The 15,209-nt window shown below is 40.1% G+C and overlaps 1 protein-coding gene across 1 annotated transcript in view; it reads left to right on the top strand.

Annotated features, from left to right (window-relative positions):
* Positions 1–15,209, top strand: part of afg2a (AFG2 AAA ATPase homolog A) — a 96,261-nt gene that overhangs the window by 24,068 nt on the left and 56,984 nt on the right. Inside the window, exons 12-15 of the mRNA XM_008326662.3 lie at positions 5–201; positions 4,126–4,179; positions 4,494–4,573; positions 7,552–7,678. Of these exons, the coding sequence (XP_008324884.3) occupies positions 5–201; positions 4,126–4,179; positions 4,494–4,573; positions 7,552–7,678 (458 nt within the window). The remainder of the gene's footprint in view (positions 1–4; positions 202–4,125; positions 4,180–4,493; positions 4,574–7,551; positions 7,679–15,209) is intronic.

Raw genomic sequence — 15,209 nt, 5'->3', positions numbered from 1 at the left:
TCAGACGTAGGTGGGATGGAAGAGGTGAAGCTGAAGCTGAAGCAGGCCGTTGAGTGGCCACTGAGGCATCCTGAGGCCTTTACTCGACTGGGCATCCAACCACCTAAAGGGGTCCTGCTGTATGGACCCCCCGGCTGCTCCAAGACCATGATAGCAAAGGCTCTGGCCAATGAAAGTGGGCTCAACTTTCTGGCTATCAAGGTGAGTCTCTGTCTGAGAGTTATAAAATAGGAAGGCTATACACTTTTTTTAATCCAAGCTGTTCTGGGTAAATGCTCTAAGGAGGTGATATTGGAAGCTCTCTCTTCTCAGCACAGTTCTTTTTTTATCTGAGTAACTCCTTGGATACTCGGCTGGACACAAGTATGTTTCCTTGATGACCCGCAGGCGGTCTGGCTGCTCTACTTCCTCTGCAGAGAGCTTCTTTGTCTGACCTATGACCCTGTGTTTTGTATCTTCTCATTCATCACTGCATCCTCTCCGCCTGCCCTCCGCCCTCCTCCATCAATGGCCGGTGGACAGAGATTGATTGATCATCTCGTTGAATTGTTGATGAAGTGAATATTGTGAAAGGCAGTCAGCGTGTGAGACTGAAAGGCTTCGACAGAAGCACTCAGCCGTAGACACGAGGACATCAGCTGCTGCTGGGATCACGCTCTGAGACATTGACTGGTTTGTCATTTTTCACCGTGATGTCATCACAGACAAAGAAGCTCAGGTTTTTCTTGAAATAGTTTCAAACTTCTTTTTGTAAATTCGACAGATCTCTGTGTCTGTTCAGCATGTATGAACAGATATAATGAAGAGTAGGTAAAATCCAGATAAATACATCACTCTGGGAAATTATAGTATTTTTCAAATAGTCACTGACCTCTTCATCTGTGGTGGAATAATCGCAGACTTTCATTTTACTTCCACAGTACGGGCCATAAAATTGTTCAAAATCTCTTCTCAGTCCAGGCTTTTTTTCCAGTTTCTGCTTCACTATCATCATCATCATCATCCTCACTTACAATAAAAAGCTTTCATCAGGTATAAAATGAGTTGAAGGCCGACTAGGTTCACTCACTCACCTGTTGCTGCAGCTCTGCCTCCTTTGTTTAATTCTATGAGGCGTTCACACTGTTGGCATCAACAACTTTTGATCAGAGACGAGTTGACGTCAAGCTTTGCAGCATGTCATCGTGGCTCCCTCCAGTCCAGTACATGTGATCACTGCTCTGTGCTGCTGTTGCTCCACCAACATCTGACGCGATTATTTGTTCCCTGCACCTTCTCTGTTCCTGTTTACACATGTGAAACATCTGTCTCTTGCACATTTATGCATCTGTTTTGCACAGTTTTCTTTGGACACATTACACAAGCTTGGACATCCTGTTTACTAGAGGCTGCACTGTTCACATATTTCCTCCTCCCTGCGTCAGCGGGTCGTATTAACTTGACTGTCGTCTTGTTTCTCCCTAATTATTTAATTCCACATCTTTTGAGTTATGGAATTATGTTTCCAGTGATGCTATGGCAGGGATTAATGTGGCTCCAAACGGTATTAATATTAGCACGAGATCCATAAACTGTAGATGCACTGACTTTTGCCAAGCTCATAACAACCTTCAATATTTAATTTAATACATTTTTTGTGCTCATTTATCTATCACTTATCTATCTTCACCTTTCCCCAAAAACGTTTTAGCCTTTTCTTAAAACAATATTTGTTTTTCATTTTACTTAGTTATTGGGCAGTTGTGTGAAAAACCATTACAACCAAAGGGAGATTTTTTTATTTTTATCTATAGATATATTATTCACATTATTTTATCTTGTCTGTTCCTACAACACATCAAAACTTATCTTAACTATTTTAATTTTACTTTGTGGTGAAGAAAAAAAGCTAAAAAAGTAATTTAATACAATTCTGAGCATTGAGCATTTTGAGTCACAGGAGTATTTGTTGGCCTTGGATTCTTATTTTATCAAATCTCTCTGAACGTAATTGTTCTTGTTAAATAATGTCCAGACAAAAGTGTAGCTTTGAAGTACAGTAATGAGGACGAGTCCTCTCCATGAATAGATTCAACATCGTCATCTCTGTGATGAAGGCCACACTCTGTCCACCATCTGCAGTAACAGACGTTCACCAGGTTATTCCAGTAGAAATTGTATCCACGTTTAAATGTGGTACTTTAAAGCTCTGATGTTTTTCTCTGTGTGAAAAATGTCTATTTCCATCCAGTCAATTTGACCTTCCTCCCACTGAGACACACTCGTGTCCATAAACCCACCATGTCCAGCCTTTGACTGTCTCTGTCTCAGAGAGAGGAACCTGGGATTAATGAATCAAACTCCACACACTTACAGCAGGAGACAAAAGGGCTGGCAGTTAAGTGTCTTCTCCTCCGTCAGCTCCGGGGTGTTGAAAGGGTGGATTGCTGAGGAGGAAGTTCTTCTGAGGTTTGAGGGGTTGTTTATCTGCGAGTGAGTGAGGGATTGAAGAAGGATGATGAGATGTGAAGGAGAGTAAAAAGGTCACAGAAGATTTAGTGACAAAATAAAGTCAAATATACAAGTAAAATAAAGTCAGTTAGCACAGGAGGCAGTGCACGTAGTTAGAGCGGTTAATGGTCTGGACCTGTACTGTGTTTCTCTTGTCTGTAAGACTATATACTACTGATTTCCTGCAGTGCCTAAGGGCAACAGTGACAAAGGCCGGATTCAAACCTGAAACCCAACAGGTAAAAGGCAACTGGTCTGTGTAGGCCTTTTAAAGTAAAGTTAGTGAATGGAGTCTGCATGAAACACTGTTGCTGACTTCAGAACTGATGGTTTTCCTGGATGATGAAACTAGGACTGTTTTGATTCTGTTCATTCTTTTTTTATATATTTGAACAGTTTATAATGGTCTTTAATATTTGACTGCAGTGACATGAAATAAAACTATACAGATTTGGAAACAGCTGCAGACAAACATGAAAGAAGTGATTAAAAATGAATGTGTTAAATTAAGTACCATTCATTAGCTAGAGAGCTAGCTGTTAGCAGGAGTGGAGTAGTTCTCCAAAGCTTCAGGAAGGTGTGTTTGTTTGTTGTTTCATTTCTCTGACCACTCTGTTGTCCTGCCACCTGAGTACTGAAAACAAGCCTGGTGTCTTCATGCAGAGTATTTCTGCGATGTTGTAAAGAAACACGTTTCTACAGTGAAAATCTGCTTTTTAGGGAAATATGTGGAGAACAGACCAGCGATTAGATTTTCCACTGTGGAAATATGAAGTAATTACACTGTCTCAACAGTGGAAGTCGGTGTATTTTGAATGCCATTCAGTTGTTGTGAGACGCAGTAGGATTGGTTTCCATGTTTCTGGTCGACTAAAGATTTTACACAAAACAAAGAGTACAGCGGAGTATAAACACAAACAGGATCACGCCCACGATCTTAGGACTGTAATATCACCATTACCACCCTGTGGTTGTTGTTTTGTTTTTTTTAAATGATACCAAAGAGCCGCAGTAAAAGGTCTTTCTTTATGAAGACTTTGTTATTTCTCCGTTAAAACCATTTTCCAGTCCAGTGCCGCAGGTTATATTCCACAAAAGCAAAACATGATTAGACTCAAGATGAGACCTGATGTTGTTGCTGATTATTTATCAATGCAGGAAATCAGACGCCACGAAACACTGAACCACAAACATCCTCTTCTGAGATCCTGCAGCTACTGTTTTGTTTGTCTCACCAACAGTAATTCATAATTAAACCAAACATTACACTTTCCCAGTTTGTTGCTGGTAACATACTTTGTTGTTGAATATCAACACTGGAGGACTGAGTTTGCTCACGTTCCCTTCTAAACCATCAATGTTATGGTATTACATTTGGGTTCTAATTACATTTTTAAAACTCTGTTTAACAATTTCACAAAAACACTTCTCTACTATCAGTTCTGAAGGTCTAACATAGACATGTTTTTAATAAAATATATTTTCACCCCTTAATAAGACCAATGTGACCCCAGAGTCATGTGACCTAAACCAGCATGATCAATAAGCATTTGAAACCTATTTGCCTTGGCAAAAAAACCAACAGATTTTGATAAATCATTAAATTTCTCGTTGTCTCTTTTTTTTTATTTCCAGGGTCCAGAATTATTGAGCAAGTACGTTGGAGAGTCAGAACGAGCTGTGAGAGAGGTGGGTACCTTTCATTATACCATCACGATTATTGTTGTCACACGTGTGGCAGACGTGAGTCAAATGCCTTTTGACGTCAACAGATCGTTGCATAAGCTGACGTTCTTTCCTCGTGACCAAACTGAGGAGATAAAATTGTGTTGCTCTGGCTATTTTCAGGCGTTTATATAAAGAACGGATGTGACGCGTGACATCAACGCAGGCTGTTTCCTGCGTGTGTTTGAGCCCAATTGTGACTTTCAAATGATTCATCGGCTGAGTTGTAGATTTATCCTGTTTTCCTTTTCCTCTGTTGTGTCTGACGGTGGCCGCAGGTGTTTCGGAAGGCGAGGGCCGTCTCTCCCTCCATCGTCTTCTTTGACGAGATCGACGCTCTGGCCAGTGAAAGAGGAAGGTACGTACTGAACGGTACATGCGTGCTCTTTGTTTGGCTGCAGGCAGTGGAAAAAACCTCCTGGGTTCAGAATGGAAAGATGCTAAAGGATGGCAGGAATAATGACGAACACAGTTCCTTCCCACACCATAAACATGCATTTCCTCCCACACATTTCCTTGGGAATTTGTTCACCACTGCTACTGTCCAGTGTTTACTATTTTGAGCTCTGTGGTCACTCATTGTCCGCCGATGACAAATGCACAGTCACCGCTGTGGTCTGCATCCATTTTCCATTCACTAGACCTGCAGTTCTCACAAAGATTCATTTATGAATGGATGGAACAAACATTTCCCAACCCCATCAAAAAAAAAAAAATCTGCGTGACTGCACTATCAAAGCTGGCCACTCTGTTCCCATGGTGTCCTCTCGGATGTTTGCGGCCCTTTCACTGCTGGAGAACACAGAACACAGTCTTGTCTGCAGGCGCTTTAGTGGGATGACACTGGGAACATCTGTGGCTTGAAGGAAGAAGGGGGGGGGGGGGGGGGGGGGGGGGGGGGTGGACAGAGGACACAGATCACAGTCACACAAACACTGCATTGTGCCCTTCCACAGCAGATGGGGAAGGCCAAATATGCAGCCTGCTTCCTGGTAAACCAGTCGATGTCATTAAAAGTTGAAGAGAGGAGCATAGAAAGGCCGATGGGTCATTACTACCAGGCCTTTACTTTTACTGCCACACCCTGTTTGAGGTGCAGTGTCTTAGGGCAACCTGTTTAATATGCCCCAAAAATATTATCTATGTATTGCTATTTTTTTATAAATTCCAAGTGCAAAATTTAAAGTGCCAAAAAATGTAAAAGACAGTACATATCCAGTGATGGACAGAGTGTTAAACATGTAAGAATGAAGTTCAACTTCTTCTAAACTAGCATTTCCTCCTCCTCCTTATCTCCTTGTGCTCACTTTTGTGAATGCACTGCAGATGCTGCTCCACCCAGACTGGATCACGTGGATGCGTGCCTGGCAGCCACTTGGCATTTTCAGAGAATGCACTTAAGTGATGGTCTGTTGAGAATATTTATTGGTCCTCACTTCCTGTTGTTTTTAATTAATGGAGTGGCTTATGCTCACACTGGCAAGAATTCAAAACTGTTGACACAACCAGACAGCCTCGGCAGCGGCATGTGCTGTTCGTGGAAGCCACCCCTCTCCTCTCCCTCCCAAACCTCCCCCCACCTCATGACTCCTCCCCACACCCAAAAACTCCCCTGTAGGCGAGAGATGAGAAGCACCTGTAAATCTGTCAGTCGACCTGCACTGAGTCCAAATGGGTGGAATGAAATGGAGAAGACAGAAAGACTTCAGGCAGGGCAGAAGGGTGAGGGGTGTGGTCTGGACGGATCCAAACAAAAGCGTCAGATTCGAGAAGTTTTTCTGATGAGTGATGGAGGTTTAACTCATCAAAAAGGCTGCTCAAAACACAAAGAGACAAAGAGGAAGAATATAAACAGAATAGAAATAGATTTTTTAAGTTAAGCTGAATTTCTCTTTCTAAAAAGTACATTTTCAGTCCGCAGTCACTTTTATACAGTAGGAATTCATTAAAGAGAATTATATATCATATATCAGAAAACTCACATTAGACGCGGGAGTAAAAAAAAAACAACTCATCTATCAATTCTCCCCTTACCCTTCATCCATGTCACTCCACTGTCTCTCCTCACCCAAACTTTCTCTCCCTCTCCCTTCTTTACCCCTGCCTGCTCCCCCTTCACCTCCCCTCCCCTTCATATCTCACTGACAGAGCTCCTTTGTGTTGCTCTGCGGCCTTGTCTCTGCTAATGTCGTCTGGCACTTCCGCTGGCCCTGTCAACAGTGTGTGTGTGTGTGTGTTTGTGCGTGTGTGTGTCTGTGCGCTCCCAGTGATGGAAAATAACCACCTTTAATACCGTGTCTGACAAAGTGATTTGTTTCTCAAAGACACAGCTGTTATTTAATATGACATGTTTCCTGATGTCACTGGACTCCATAAAATAATATCTGTGGGTCCACAGCCACACTGAGCTCTGTCGTCTGAGAACACTTTACACCTTTTCATTCTGCTGGGTTTGTTGCAGCTGCTGCTCGGCCCATTACAGATACTAATACATACAATATAAAAATAATATATAAAAAATAACTAATAACTAGTTAAAGTAGCAGGAACAAACATTTCCTAAGGTAAATATGTGTTCAAACATATGGAAAATGTGTGTATATTGTTGGTCTGCAGACTCCATTCTTACTCCATACTGTGGTTTCATTTAGTCTTAAATAGGTTCCTCAGTTTTATGGTTTTATTGCACATCAGATGACACGCTCAGTTCCAGTGTATTGTCTTACATGGAGCATGATGGGAAATTTTAAGGACTAACCTCAGTTGTTAGTATGCTATCCATAAATACTGTCAGGTCAAAAGTGAACAATGACATTTCCATCGCATGTGGATTTCAGCTCACTTGATGACTTTGTATCCAGCCTGGTTTCTGATATCTTTCATTATCCAATAGTGAAACACTTTTCTACTTTAAACTGTTTTCCGGGGGTTCTTTTTCCTCTGCAGCTCCGTCTGTTGAAAGGCTCTGCCAACAAGGAATCACTGAAACTGTTCAACATTCCCTCAAGGTGGCTAGAGGACAGGACATTTCCTTTAGTGTCTTATAGTACTTTTTTGAGATGAATGTGGAGATTTTCAATTTACTCATTTTCATCACTCACTGTGGATTCTGTTTCCATGATCTCTGTGGTTTTTCCCACCTTCCCTCCTCTGGATCATTTGCCCTTCCTGTACCGTGTCTGTTACTAATCTGTAATTTATAATTTCACTGTATGAATAATTTCCCTTTTGCCCACTTAAATACTGCATCCTTTTCATGGAAAACCACTCTACATATCAATCTAATTTACTTTTCCTTCATCCATCCTGATCCTCTGTCTCTCTGCACCTCCTCAGCTCCTCTGGCTCTGGTGGTGTAGGAGACCGTGTCCTGGCTCAGCTCCTGACAGAGATGGACGGCATTGAGCAGCTCCGAGACGTCACAGTATTGGCTGCCACTAACCGGCCCGACATGATCGATAAGGTAAACAGATGCCGGCTCCCGGTCTTTATCTCCCCTTCCTCCTCTTTGGTCTGTAATTGATAAGGTTAAGGAGATGCCGTGTGTGTCTCTCCCCTGTCGCCTCCTCTTCTCTCCTTCCTCTGTTCTACATGATTGATAAGGTTAAAGGTCCCTTGCTCCCGCCCGTCTCCCTCCACTCTCTCCCGTCTCTTTAGACGCTGTCGCTGTGTTGTTTCTCAGCAGCTGGATGTGATTCAGGAATCATTTTAACACATATCTGGCTCTGGGCACCATTTTTACACAACATGCTTGGGGTTTGTATTCTACCCTGTCATTTTTACCCCAATTATTTTAATTTGTTTGCCCCCGAACAGCACCAAACAACTTCCCTTCCTTTCTCGTCCAATGTGTGTTTCACAATGACGAATGAAAAGGCATCTTTGAAACGGTAGACGACAGGCAGAAGACGTCTTCTGCTAAAAAGAGCTCCATAGATGAGCTATTTTTATCCTTAAAGCAGTTACATACATAACAAGTGCAAACAAGTCGATCGGGCTTCGACTGAAACAAATCCATTGTTCTTTAACTGCCTCCATGATCTCTGATGATCTTTAACTGGATTCCAATGGCTGCCTTTCTTTCTGATCTCTTTCCAAGCTGGAGAACCGCCGCGACAGAACTTGGACACATTTGTTATTAACCATTTTTTTTGTCTCTGCCACTTTCACTACAGTGAAAGAATCCAATGATGCGTTAAATGTTGATTTTGTTTATGAGAAAATTCAGAACGTGCCCACAATTGCATTTCACATATCGTAACATATGTAGGAAATGGAACAGCAACAAAGACCACGTGGAAAGTGTGCTATTGAATTCTGTATTGTGCTCTACAGTTTACTGTGAAAAGCAATGTCATCAGAAGACTCTGACTTATGCCTGGGAGCCATAATTAAGGGCAAAAAAGGTTAAAAAAAATATAGCATCTCACTGCTAATGTGATCTTCTTCTTCTCGTCCGAATGTGGGATCAAGACTTAATTTATATTAATTTATTTATGTAGGGATTTTGGCGACGTGAGGTTGTCGTTATAAGCTGAGGACCCCTGCAAATATGCCAATATTTGATGCATGTGAATTCAGCGTGAAAGTAGCATTAAAAAAGTGAATTTAAAAAAAAAACTCGTTCTTTTTAAGGTTCTGATTTCTCTCCTGACAGTCACAGTTTGCTTCCTCTTCCTTTCTCACTCTCCTTTTGTCTTGTGGAGAAAAGTGAGATGCCACTATCGCCGTCTTTGTCCCTCGGTTCCACCGTTTTCTTCTTTATCTTTTCTTTCATCTTCCTCTCTTCCTCTCTCCCCATTCACTGAAGCTTTCTGTGGTCTCTTATCCTCCCATCTCCGCTCTAATGAAATTTCCTGAGTGCTGATCAAAGACACTGGGTCTGTGCCTCGTCAGAAAGGACACAGGAAAAAGAGGATGTCACCGAGCTCTTTGAGGCGCTGCTCAGGGAGACGACTGTTGCTGTCTTTCCTCTGCTTTTTTTTTTTTTTTTTTAAGTGTTTGTTGTTTGAAGTGTTGCATTCCAGAGGGGCATCTCCGTTAATCCAACAATCAATGTTTGATCCATGATGTGGCAACATGGTTGACTTTCTTTTATAATTGCTGAAAGTATTTTGGTTATTCATAAATCACAACTTCAAAATAAATAAAAACTGATATTTTAGGGCAGTTTTGGTTGGATGTTTTTTAAAGTTTGGTTATTGTCTACATCACGTTATTTTTTTCTCAACATTCAACATATTATTATTTTGCCTATTTATACCTATTGGTAAACCATTCGTTATCAATTTGCTAACAAGGCTTTGTTGTTTGATTTTTGTTGAATACTATATTTTAGGTATTTTTTTTGGTATTTTTGGTATATATTTTAGGTAACATTTGCTGTTGATATTTTACTAGATAACAGACAAATAGACTTTGTTGATCCCAGCAATCAGAAATTGAAAAATGTTTCTCCTTTGAGTCGTCACTAACCCACTGAGGAGTGACATCTATTTCCTCCACCTCTGTAGCCATCAGGGGTTTGACAGCCAACACACAGTATGGGTTGGCATTTGTCTGCGTGTGTTTACCAGAGGGAGGGAAACAAACACAATTAACTGTATGTTATAGGTCGAAGCCCCTGGGTGACAGATTGGAAACCCCACACGCCCTTCCTCAGAGTGGCCTCCCTCTCAGAGAGTGATCTCCTGGGCAGCTGAGAAATCAAATTACCTCGCCCTGCCTTCACCCCACACTGTGTGTGTGTGTGTGAGATTCTATGTGGCCAAATGGCACCCCTCGCATCTCCCGCCCCTCGCTGCTTTAGCACCTATACCCGCCTTCACCACCCTCTTCGCCAACACCAACTGTCAGTTCACACCGGAGATGGGCTCCCATTTCCATACCAATGGCAGGATATGATGGGACAAATGAAGATTAATGGCGAGCTGCCGCGTCAATGAAGTCATTGTCAGCTCCTGATGGAGCAGAGGAGGCTTCCAGGGGCCTCAGCTGTTTGATAGACAAGGTGGGAGGAGGAGGAGGTGGAGGGATGGAGAGGTGCAATAGATGAGAGTGGAGGGAGTTTACTTCAGTTTAGGAGGAGAAACACTCTACTGTATCTGCTGGTAATGGACCAACATTGATTTTCTCTTCAAAATGAGAAATGGGCTCCAAGACACTTCACTACCTTATGTTACTAATGTATATTTATTATTAATTTATTTACAATATTTTATTGAATATCCCAAATATATTAATATGTATTAAAATTGCCTTTGAGCATAGTTGGTGTAAACTTTGATTTTTTTTAACATTAGAACTACTTTAACGTAGCTCTGGTTTACACAAAATTACACAAACCGAACTAGCATAATGTTCACAAATTAACAGCTAATGTTGCAATTAGTTAACCCATCATACTTAAAAAACAACCAGTTGTACAGCCGGGGTTTACAAAAACTTTACCAAGTGCCCAAAGAGGCCTAAAAATATATACAGTATAACAGACGGCAATGACGTTGGTAGCCAAAATACTTATTTTAGCTAGAAAATAACTTAAAAGTATAAACTTAAAGAAGCTACTTTTCTTTTCTTTTCTTATTTTTTAAATAAAACCAAGTGAAATGTTACCAAGTAGCCCCGGCGCCCCCCCCACTCCTCCACCCCCAACTCCCTTTGAGCTCCTCCACCTCCAAAACACTTTTTACACTTCCTCTTTTCTATGTTTTGGGCCAATCACCCAGGGCCACCTTTGAGCGCAGTTCCCGCGGGCGCTTCTGGCTCTGCCGCATGAACGCCCGCACCGCCGGACACCGTGTGCGAGGCTCTGCTTCAGTCTCTCCCCCCCTCACCTCACCCCTCCTCCTCCTACAGCTCTGTTTGTCCAGCAGCTGTCTGTTTGTTAGTCCACACAAACACCAACACAAAAACACCTTTTTTTACACTAGATTTACCTCAGATTGATTTGAAACAATGTGTTTGTTGTACAAATGGTTGTCTCAGAGTTTTACATTAAAAAGCATAGCATATGTTTTATATGTTTAAATAAGTAGATGGGAATAATGAAACTGAATTTAAATATGAAAATAACATAAGCCAATAGGGAAAGCATTCATCTTTCAGCTAACAGAGATAACAGGGACTATTGCTAAATCATGAATCAACAAATTATGTAATTATGCCAGAAAAATCTGAAAAAACATACTCAAAGTTGGTTACGAACTGAAGAAAGATCCATAATTATTGCCATCAGAAAAGCTAAAAGGAAGTCTAATTGTTAGCCAAAATTCTGGCTAACCAATAACTTAAATATAAGGGAAACTTATACTTACAATTTGCAAAAAAAGGTAAAGGTTATCCTAGAATATTGCTAAAAACTAGCCTCAGGTTTTCATTACCAGGCATCTTTATCTTCATCATTAAACTCAGAAACCATAATTATTTTAAGTACAATTTCTTCTGAATATCACACCTCAAATAACTGTACGTATTTATGCTGTGACAGCCGAAAGCATGAGCTCCCTTCTTTGTCAACACCTCAGCATTTTTATTATTTTTAAGTAAACATAAATATTAGTAAACTCTGGGTGTAGTGACAGACAGTGTTTAGACAGGTCTGAACAGATTGGCCCACACACTCACATGTTGCATCCGTCGCTTTCCTTCACTTTGTTGTGGCTGAAATTGTTGCCAGAATGTTGTTTGAATCAGTGAATGTCTCCGCAGGCCATGCTGTAAAAATAACAACAAATAGCTGTGTCTTACTCCACACTTCCAGTTAGTATTTAGTTTACCAGGAAAATAAACCTCTGGAGCCAAATTAAGGGTAATAAATAGAACAGACTATGGAATAAAGTTAAAAAAAAGACAACTATTTATCTGTGCCTTATTTCCCAGCATGGTCATTCCTAATACACCACATCACACTGTTTGAGTTCTACTCTATTCTCTCCTTCACTTTTCATGTGCCCTCTCTACCTTTAAAGCAGCCTCTCATTCTGTAGTGTGGCCTTTGAACAGAAGATGGTGCCAAATCTGACATGGGTCACTTACTGTGCATTATTGCTAAGTGTAATATACAGATCATTTGTTACATTAGGGACAGTTATGTATTTATTCCGTGCAGTTTAGGCTTAACACAGAATTAAAAATGCTTTCTCTAGTGTTTATTTACATTTCTTCCTCGTTTTATATTGTAAATTGTTTCTGACCAGCTATTTCAACAGCTTTTTGCCAATGTAGAGCTATTTTGTTGCTTTTTTTGCTCCTATTAGTTATTCCCAAGCCAAGTTTAACTTGGATTTTAGCACTGTTTTAGCTAATTTTCTGTTCTTTTGTGCTAATTCATAGCTGTTTCCTTTTTCTTTTGTTTTTGGCAATATTGTGTATTATTTGACCAACAACCTTTTAGCCACATTTTTCCAGTTTATTATGAAGCTATATTTAGCTGTTATATACCTAATATTTATTGCCTTTGGTGCACATTTTATTGTAACATATTAAAAGACTGCCCTTAGCTGATGCTATTTTTCTTTACCTTGGCATTGCCCCTTGCAGCACCTCCTTACATAAATTTGCTTGTTTGGTTCTTACGTGAACTATTTTTGTTTTTTACCGAAAAAGTCCTGTGGCCCGATGTTTGACAGTGAAACACGAGGATAAAGCATGAGGCCTCATGGGATACTTTATGAGCATTCGCAGTCCTGCGGTCATGTGCGCGAGCATACTTCCAGTAACACAAACTGCCGTTGTAGCTGTGCAACATGTGACTTTTTTTTTTTTTACTGTCACTGTGCATAAGTGCAGGCTGCGCTTGTTTAAACAGAGTCAGTGATTCCACAGAAACCTCATGTGTGGATGGAGATTATACTCTCGCTTTACGTTTGGAGTTCCTGCAGGTTACTGCTGTCTCTCTGCATGTGCTTTTCCAACACACTCAAACTGGTAGCAAGTAATTAAAATGGTGGAAAGTGTTTGGAAAGTTTTGAACATTGTTAAGTTAGAGGGCACACTTCTAGCTCATTAAGAAATAGCTTAAATGTTGCCTCAATAGTTCTTAAATCTAAAATATGCCAAATAATTACCTACAGGTTATCAGTGAAATAGCTTTATTTAGCTATAAATCAATGTGCTAAAAGATAGCTGAAGGTTATCCAGGTTGAAAATACACGTTAGCCTATGTTGCAAGAAGATTATAATAATGAAGTAGTAGCTAATACAGTGAGTGAAAGCTGCACAACAGAGCTATTATGAAGCAAAATATACCTAAGTTATAGTAAAATTATCTTTGTTAAACACATAGTAAAAATAGTTTATTTAACAATAGTAAACCAAAAAAGTATCATGGAAACTTTGCAACAGAAAAAATCACAAAAATAGTTCAAGTTTCGCAAGAAATAGGTGAAACTCAAAACCAAAAGGTGGTTTAGATTAAATGAAAGAAAATAAAGAAATTGTAAGAAAAAAGACTTTTGACACAAGGTAGCCTGAGGTTATCATATAAAACTAAACATTAGCAACATGCTAAAGAAAAAAAATGTAAGTCACTAAGAAGTAAGAACGTAGCATTTGTCAAAACAAAGCTAAGAGTTAGCCAAATTATGATCAGGTATGTTAAAATATTACTTAAAAAAATACTAAAAAATAAGGACTCAAGCCAAAGCTGTATGGTCCTTAAAGATGACTGAGAATGGAACGTTATTGTACTTAACAAGTGGGGTTAAATGATGCTAATGAAATGTGAACCAATACATCAGATTCTGATCAACTATGTAGTTCCACCAGAGCAGCCGGAACATCTGCCAGTGTTTTTCTGACCACGTTAATTGTGATCACAGTTAAATTCCTGCAGTCTGTCACGACTTTGAACCTTCTGGTGAATACGCCGACATCAGCTGAAAGCTAATTCTTCATTCCAAGCTCACATCAGTCCCTGTGTTTGTGTGGGTTTGTGGCTTTTTATTCATGTACGCTCACATGCAGGTATCTCAGATCGTAATCAGCTCTGTTTTTAACACATGATTTACGCTTTTGTTATCACCTGCATACTGAACCAGAACCAGAAAGGTGGGTGGGGTGTCCCACCCGTCGCTGCTGGGAAAGTGTCACGCCAGCTGTAAATCATTCTTTAAATGAAAAATCAAGTTTGATGCTATTTTTTATTAAAAAATCATCATGACATTTTAGGAGATAATAATTCTTTTCAACAGCAAATTGTTTGCACAGCTTTCACACGCTGCAGCTCATTGTGTTTTGCCATAGAATTGTCATAAAAATCAAAAGGTGTTGGATCAACATGATATGATTATTTTTTACAAAATAATGTTTCTAATAAACAAATGTACTGCTGTTAAATTGAAGTGATTTTCCAAAATGACCCTACCCTCAGTATTTGACGGATCATTGATGCCTCGAAGCTCTTTTCGAAGCCGCCCTGTTGGCAGTAAATCATTACTAGCACTTTTCTTTTACTGACGTTTAAAACATTTTCACACATACACACCCGTAAGTTTCATTTTGTTTTGCCACATAAGAATAATTTATAACAAAACACATATTTAAAAAGTTATATTTCAACACGACACATTTGTTACAGGTACTTTATCTTAACACTGCTACTTTAACCTTTCGTCTTTTGCTTCGAGAAACAACATTTAGTTAGAAAGGTACCCATTTACGACAGCACCAACACTTTTACCATGTAGCTAAGAAGTAAAGTAAGCTATTTTATCTTATGTGTTTGTATCTTTAAAACAATAACAATTATAATACGAGAACATTTAGGTGTACAGCACCATACGTCACTGGGCACTCATGGCCAAATAACCAAGCATATGACAGCATTACTTCACTGGTCCGTGATCAACTACCAATGTAGACCATGCATTCGGAATAGATAAATGAATAATGAGCTTTGTAGTGTACTCAAGGTTGTTCAAACTGTGTTTACAGCACTCCCTGCAGGGGAGGGAGGGTACTGTTGGCAAATGCATGCCCTGTATTTGCCAAAT

This window comes from Cynoglossus semilaevis, chromosome 15 (assembly GCF_000523025.1).
Source record: "Cynoglossus semilaevis isolate Cse_v1.0 chromosome 15, Cse_v1.0, whole genome shotgun sequence".
Classification (NCBI taxonomy): Eukaryota; Metazoa; Chordata; class Actinopteri; order Pleuronectiformes; family Cynoglossidae; genus Cynoglossus; species Cynoglossus semilaevis.
The sequence above is the reverse complement of the archived record's forward strand: the minus strand, read 5'-3'. Positions and strand labels throughout refer to the sequence as shown.